This window comes from Galeopterus variegatus, unplaced genomic scaffold (assembly GCF_000696425.1).
Source record: "Galeopterus variegatus unplaced genomic scaffold, G_variegatus-3.0.2 Scaffold5844, whole genome shotgun sequence".
NCBI lineage: Eukaryota > Metazoa > Chordata > Mammalia > Dermoptera > Cynocephalidae > Galeopterus > Galeopterus variegatus.
Window position 1 is genome coordinate 33,439 of NW_007731955.1, and position 7,477 is coordinate 40,915.

Consider the following 7,477-nt stretch of genomic DNA (forward strand, 5'->3'; position numbering starts at 1 on the left):
AAGGAGTCATATTTGCCTCAAAGAAATGACTGCCAAACTGTGCAGCTAGTAAATTCCATGACAGCACTAACCATAATTCCCAGATGTAAACCAGACAGTAAATTGTTCACAACCAGCAGTCTGTCTGAAGTCAGAGAAATATGCAAGAGACCTGCAGCAGCTGATGCAGGTCTCTTGCATATTCGCAAACATTTGTGGCTTCCTTGATCCATGCAGTCAGTCGTAGGAGATATGGGCTAGGTGTAGCCCCAGGCACTCACTGGGTGGAGGACCCTGAACAGGAGAGATATGCATCAGGATTCACACGCTGAGATATGCTGAGATATGCATCAGGATTCCCACGCTGTCTGGTCTTAAATAGGTTACAGTGTAATCAGGAGCAGGTCAGTAAATTAACAGAAACATACTGCATGCGGTGCTATCTGCATACAGACACCTCGCTCTTGCGTGGCCTGCTCTAACAAAAGTAAAACCCAGGTCGTTCTTGAAGCACATTCCAGGGGGTGTTTACATTACTGGGATGGGCATCTAAGGTGAGTGTGATTTATTTAGAAATATAGATGTGAGTTCTCGGCTTGTGTGTTTTTGGTGTTTTTTTTTTTTTAACTTCATAAAGAAACCAAGATGCTTTCTCTACTACATTGCTAGAAGTTAATTTAATAGAGCTCATCTATATTTTGTTTTCTCTCATACATTTTTCTCTTTCATGTATTCGCATCTTCTAAATTTAAGTATATATACATATATACGTGTGTGTGTGCTTGTGTGTGTGTGTGTGTGTGTGTGTGTACGGTCATCCCCCGGTATCTGCAGGGGACTGGCTCCAGGACCTCTCAAGTATTCCAAAATCCACGGATGCTCAAGTCTCTCATAAGGTGTAGTATTTGCATATAACCTACACGTTTCCTCCATATACTTAAATCATCTCTTATAATATCTAATACAATATAAATGCTATGGAAATAGTTGTTACACTGTATTGTTTTTTGATTTGTATTGTTTTACTTGTTGTATTGTTATTTTTTATAGTTTCTTTATTGAATATTTCCAGTCCATGGTTGGCTGAATTTTCAGATGTGAAACCCCTGGATATGAGGGCTGACGGTGTCTATATTTACATATATTTCTCCCCAGGGTTGTTCTGATCCTTTTTATGATTAGTAAATGTGAGGATTAGTAACTGCTTAATAAAATCTTGCTTGCTAACAGGTAAATAAGGACTAAAGCCTTCAGTCGCTCTCACGCAGCCTCAGAGGCCGGACAGGGTTTTCTGCTGCTGGGGCTTGTTAGGGTAGAAACATCCTCAGGCTGATCCTACTGGAGGCTGCCGGGGAGGAGCGTGGGGTCACTGTGAGGGGCGCTTCTCCACGACCCCCACCGGGAATCTCTGTCATACCAACAGGAAGGGGATGGACAGGGACATTATTAATTCCGAATAATTGATACAGTTATATTTGCAATTAAACCAGCCCTTCTGGAAGACCCTCTCTGGCCTAGGAGCCGCACTGGGCTGAGCAGATAGGTGGGATAGATGCGGGAATGACTTAACACAGAGGGTAGGGCAGGTGCAGGAGTGACTTCACACCACTGCAGAAGGGCTTGGAGAAGCTCCCAGCCCAAGAGTTCACCCAAGGGACGAGAGAAGGCCATTACAGGGAGAAGGGATGCGTCAGCAGCCGGAGAGGTGTGAACAGGCACAGTGGGGCCTGAGGTTTGGAGGGGGGGCAGCCTCCAAAACAGAGGAGGCAAGAGGTGGCACTAGGGAGCCACGCAGAGCCGCATGACAGGAAGCCTGAGCTGTGCTTTTATCCTGTGGCGAGAGAGGGGCCTCACCATTTGTAAGCGTGGAGTGGTATGAGGACACCTTCGATTTCAGAACTTGAGTGCAGGGGTACGTGTGGAGGTGCAGAGAGGGGTCCAGGAGTTACTGCCATCATCTAGCAAGTAATGACAAAGTCACGAGCTGGGAAGGAGGCAATGAGCACGGAGAGGAGAGCAGTCAGGGGACACCCAGGGGGCTGGGGAGCAGACCAGAGCTGCATCAGGACAGGAGGATGGCGCCGCGGGGCCTGTCGTCCAGCTTGATGGTCTTGCTGTGGACCGGGTGAGGGACAGAGGGAGACCGGGTCACCGCTGCTTTGTGGTTACTGCCAGGGGCAGGGCTGCAGGAGGAGAGGCCGCGTTCCATGCTAAGCAGTTGCGTTCAGGCGTCGGTAGCCCCTCGGACAGCAACGTCAAGGGGTTAACGTCACCTGCAAGTGTTGGCCGTGGCAGTCCAGGGTGAGTGGGCATCTCACCTCACCAGGTTGCAGGAAAAGAGGAGAGTTCACGGCCAAATGCCACAGGACAAGCAATCTTTTCACAGAAGGGGTGTCGGGGAAGGGGGCCAGGCAAGCCGGCTCAGAGCTGTGGAAAGAAACCCCGAGAGGGTCGACAGGGAGGGAGGGCCCAGCAGGCCAAGGGGCCTGGGCTGGGGGTTGCCGTCGCTGACCACGAGGCTCGAGGCATGCATGGGAGACGGAAAGCGACTCTGGAACATGTTGAGATTCTGTGTGAACACAGGAACATTCCCCCAATCACAACACTTCCCAAAACGCAGGGCGCCCATGCTGTGGTGTGGGGTTGGGGAGTGTGCACCAGTCCCCAGCCGGCAGTGCCCCTGCCACTTCCCCTCCCCTGTGGATGCCCACAGAATTGCCACGGGGCCCACCCCACACCAGCTGTGCCGGACCAGCCTCTGGGTCCTGGATCTTTTGGGACTGAAGAGGAGGAACGATTTGGTGTGAGTGGGTCTTCGTGTGGCCAGGCACGGGCACAGAGAGAGCGCCGGGCATCGTCCTGTGCTGCTCCTCCCCACGTGCACAGCATTCCCACAGAAAGGCCACCCGGCAGGCCACAGGGATGACGGAAGGCCCAGACGGCCACACATGCATGGCCACACATGCACATGCACACACATGCACACGCACGTATGCACACATTTATGTTCACACACGTATGCACATGCATGCAGGTGTGTGCGTACACGTGCATGCGCACACGCACATACGCACACACTTGTATGCACACGTGCACACACACACGCAGGCAAAACTCTCACAAAGACATCGTGGGCAAGGCTTTCTAGGAGGAATCTCATTAGGAAGCTGAACATGTCATTTGTGGTGGAAGAACCACAATATAGATATTCTAACCTCAAGGAAGGTGAGCATTTGCTGGGATGTTCACCAACCCACCCCCATCTGCATTGTATTGTAACTCTGCGCAGCTGCTCCCCGTCGTTAAAGGAACCGTGCACACATTTGCTCAGCGATCTGCGGTGCCGTGAGGTCTCGTGGAACACCAGATGTGTGGGGAGCACGCAGGAGTACATGCAGCTGTACAAAGCGGTGGCCTTCCATTTTGCAGATGAAAACTGCTATTTATTTCTCTTTTAACAAATGCCATTAAGAAGAGCAAATGTCCTGGAGGTTGTTTTCGCCCCATGTCANTGCCCCTGCCACTTCCCCTCCCCTGTGGATGCCCACAGAATCGCCACGGGGCCCACCCCACACCAGCTGTGCCGGGCCAGCCTCTGGGTCCTGGATCTTTTGGGACTGAGGAGGAGGAACGATTTGGTGTGAGTGGGCCTTCGTGTGGCCAGGCACGGGCACAGAGAGAGCGCCGGGCATCGTCCTGTGCTGCTCCTCCCCACGTGCACAGCACTCCCACAGAAAGGCCGCCCGGCAGGCCACAGGGATGATGGAAGGCCCAGACGGCCAAACATGCATGGCCACACACGCACATGCACACACATGCACACGCACGTATGCACACATTTATGTTCACACACGTATGCACATGCATGCAGATGTGTGCACACGTGCACACACACATGCAGGCAAAACTCTCAAAAAGACATCGTGGGCAAGGCTTTCTAGGAGGAATCTCATTAGGAAGCTGAACATGTCATTTGTGGTGGAAGAACCACAATATAGATATTCTAACCTCAAGGAAGGCAAGCATTTGCTGGGATGTTCACCAACCCACCCCCATCTGCATTGTATTGTAACTCTGCGCAGCTGCTCCCCATCGTTAAAGGAACCGTGCACACATTTGCTCAGCGATCTGCGGTGCCGTGAGGTCTCGTGGAACACCAGATGTGTGGGGAGCACGCAGGAGTACATGCAGCTGTACAAAGCGGTGGCCTTCCATTTTGCAGATGAAAACTGCTATTTATTTCTCTTTTAACAAATGCCATTAAGAAGAGCAAATGTCCTGGAGGTTGTTTTCGCCCCATGTCACGAGAACATGCACCAGCTGACTCACTCCTCTGGAATGGACGTTAATGTCATTTGGTTTCCTCTCGCCCAGGACCCCGGGTTTCATGTCTGGACAAATGAGCCATCCATTATCTTTCCAACAGACTGAAAAAAAACATGAATTTCTTGTGGTTTGTTGTTCTTTTTTTAATTGCGGATGTGTGTTCAGTGTCCATCCACATACTCTAAACGGGGAGCCCGAGGAGGAAACTCCAGGATGTCCCGATAGCCGTCTGCACGCTGAACACGATGGTGAGCTCCAGCCCTTTGTCAGCTGGACAGAAGACGGACAGCAGCCCGAGGTGGGTGAAACCCCTCTCACAGAGCCCCCGTGGCCGAAAGCCTGAGGTGGCGCTGTCTGGGCAGTGGCTCCAGAACTACTAACAGTGCACTCGGTATTACTACGGATAATAACTTTGCAAAAATTCTTAGTGGGACAATTTCCAAAATATTAGGCAACTTTAAAGATGTAAATGAGGAACACTGAGTTTTGATCTGGCTTTTACTGTCTGCCATTTAACTTTCCCAGCATCAAACTTCAAGGACAACATGAAGCATGAAAATCAATGAACTGGAATGCCAGGCTGCCCGTCACTATCTGGTCCTGTCACCTTGTCGGGCCACTCAGGGATCACCATCGTTATATTCAAAGTCAGGCTAGGTTTTTCTCTGGGAGTTGTTCCCAAGCTTGTAATTTCATGTGTCCATAGTCGAACATACGTCTAGGTCCCTGCAGGTGGTGCTGACTTCCTGAGGGTGTCTTCCAGCCCCAAAATTGTAATTCCAGTCATTCAGAGACCACCTTGATCTCTTCCGTTCTTGGACAGCCCCTTATGGTTAAGTGACATGAAAGTGCCTTCACCGCCTAATTTATAGACTCTGCCGCTGGTGCTGTCACCTCAGCCAGCTGCCTAGAACCTTCCCATCCGTAAGTTCCACCGGTATCTGTTCCTTGCTCCCCGCCTTCCTCTGTCTTCATGAAGTCACTTTTGTACATACCCTGTTACTTTGTTCACAAACCCAACGGCCACCGGTTCTGCCTGCTGCCCTCTCTCTTCTTTCCAGGGCTTTGGAGCCCCCCCTGATTGTTGGGACATTCTCCAGGGACTGCTGCCATCAAAAGAGGGGCCCATGGCTCTGCCTTTGGTTTCCTGTTTGTGTCTATCTGAGGTCCACGTGCTGAGGTGTGCCTGCACAGGCTTCTAAGCCGCAGCGACCATCTGCCCGACGGCCCTGCTCTTCCAAGACGTGCATACCTGGTTTTCCAACAGTTTTCCTCATATCTGAAAGCGTATTCTCTCAAAGATCCAGCTAAACCCTTTGCTTCTGGAAACGCGTAACCATTCCATCTTTTTACCGTACGACACCACACGACACCTCCATAGCTGTTTAGGAAATCTTCCTAATGCTGCATTACAACAACAAATCTGTCACTGGAAGCTAGAAAAAAACATAGGTTGTGAGATGTGTCTGAGTAGCTCCCTAGAGTGTTTTAGTGTTGCGGCATCTCAGCCTGCAACCCCAAGGGCCTCCCCAGCATACCTTTGACCAGACTTGCTAAAAAGTAACAGAATTGACTTGTTTGAGTTTCACCTTCTTTTTCTGCCCCATCACGGTCACTTTCTAGCAGGGAGGGGGATTAATGAGCCGTGAAATGGCCAACACTAAGCAGCAGTGGGGTCAAAAAGAGAGGCAGGGTCCTTAAGTAATCATTGCAGGATTGGCATTGGCTTGGTTTTGAATAGATTTCTATGAACCCCGGGCATACATGGTTTATTTTTACAGACAATTTGTCCATCTGCTTTTGGCTTAATTATAGCTGCGTGAAGATCAGTTGAAAAGATATATTCGGCATCTAAAGTCATGTCCCTTCCTCAAGGGAAGTTCACACATAAAGTGACAATGCCCTATGGAACTGTTTGAAGAGCTGGGTATGAGTCTTCTCCTCTACATACCAGCTAAGTGACACAAACTTCTCTGTGCCTCAGTTTCCTCACCCATAAAATGGTTATACTTACAATATCTACCTCATCGAGGTTTTGTGTGGATTAAATAAGCTAACGGTTGGAAAGCACTCCAAACGGTGAATGCTCCAGAGTCTAGAAATGTTAGTTACAACCTAGTCCCCTGCAGGGATCAAATCTATTAACTTGAAATCACTATCTCATGGTACTCTGCAATGGGGTCTGGGTCTAACAGCTCCTCTAATATACATACTGAGAACACTTTCCTTTAAGCAAGTCAAAGGGAAGGGAATTATAAAACAGATTAATTACTGAGTTAGTTCAATCCCTCTGTAAAAAAGAAAAATGGAATTTGATATGCTCTTTAGACATCATTGGAATTCTGCAGTCAAAATTTTCATCAGATTTTTTCCCGTAGGAGGCTCCCCATGACAAATGAGAGACCTGCACTCTGTCCCACCAAGTTGAGTCACTGTAACCCCAAACAATCTCAGAATCTTTGACATTGCAAATCCGTGCCTGGAGTCAAGGGCGGGGTGATTTCCTGCTCCTAAGGAGCATGAACGACTGCCCCCTAGTGCTGACCACCAGGGCTGCATGTTAGCCCCTCTGGTCTGTCCTGTTCCGTATACCCAGGAACATACATAAAAGGAAATAAGAAAGAGTCTTTTGTTGATATAATGTTAAAATTTGATTTTAAAACAGAGGTATTCAATAAGCATTAGAAATCTTCCTTTTATAGCTTTTTCACAGACACACACTAGCAAACTGTCCCTTTTTCTCTATAACCTTTAAACCTCCTGAGTCACAGCAGTCGCACTAAATTGCTTAAGTACGTTTGGCTTATGGCTGACAGCTGTCCTCAGAACAGCTCAAGTCAAATATTACCAGAACTCAATCTCCCGGAGGAGGGAGTCCTGGCATTCCAGAAGCTTTGCCTCATTATCCAGCCCTTGATTTCAGCAGACAATGTCTCACTTATCTAATCAGATTCTGAGCACAGGTTTAATAGGATCAGCCGTCCTTTCTACAGGTCTGGGTGGTCTCTTTTTTTTAAGACTCCATTTCAGAGACCTGGAAAGCATTCCTTCTGATAATGCAGACAGATAAAACCAGATCATCTGGTAGAACCAACAGTCAGAAATTCCACTGGGCTGGCGTAGAGCTTGGAGAAGAGTTGAGATTGTGGATGAAATATTTCCTGACATATTA

General features: G+C 48.9%; 1 protein-coding gene across 1 annotated transcript in view; it reads left to right on the forward strand.

The window, feature by feature from the left end:
• COL4A2 (collagen, type IV, alpha 2) overlaps positions 1–7,477 on the forward strand; it is a 112,112-nt gene that overhangs the window by 1,879 nt on the left and 102,756 nt on the right. The window contains exons 2-3 of the mRNA XM_008590103.1: positions 2,693–2,782; positions 3,530–3,619. Coding sequence (XP_008588325.1) covers positions 2,693–2,782; positions 3,530–3,619 — 180 coding nt within the window. The remainder of the gene's footprint in view (positions 1–2,692; positions 2,783–3,529; positions 3,620–7,477) is intronic.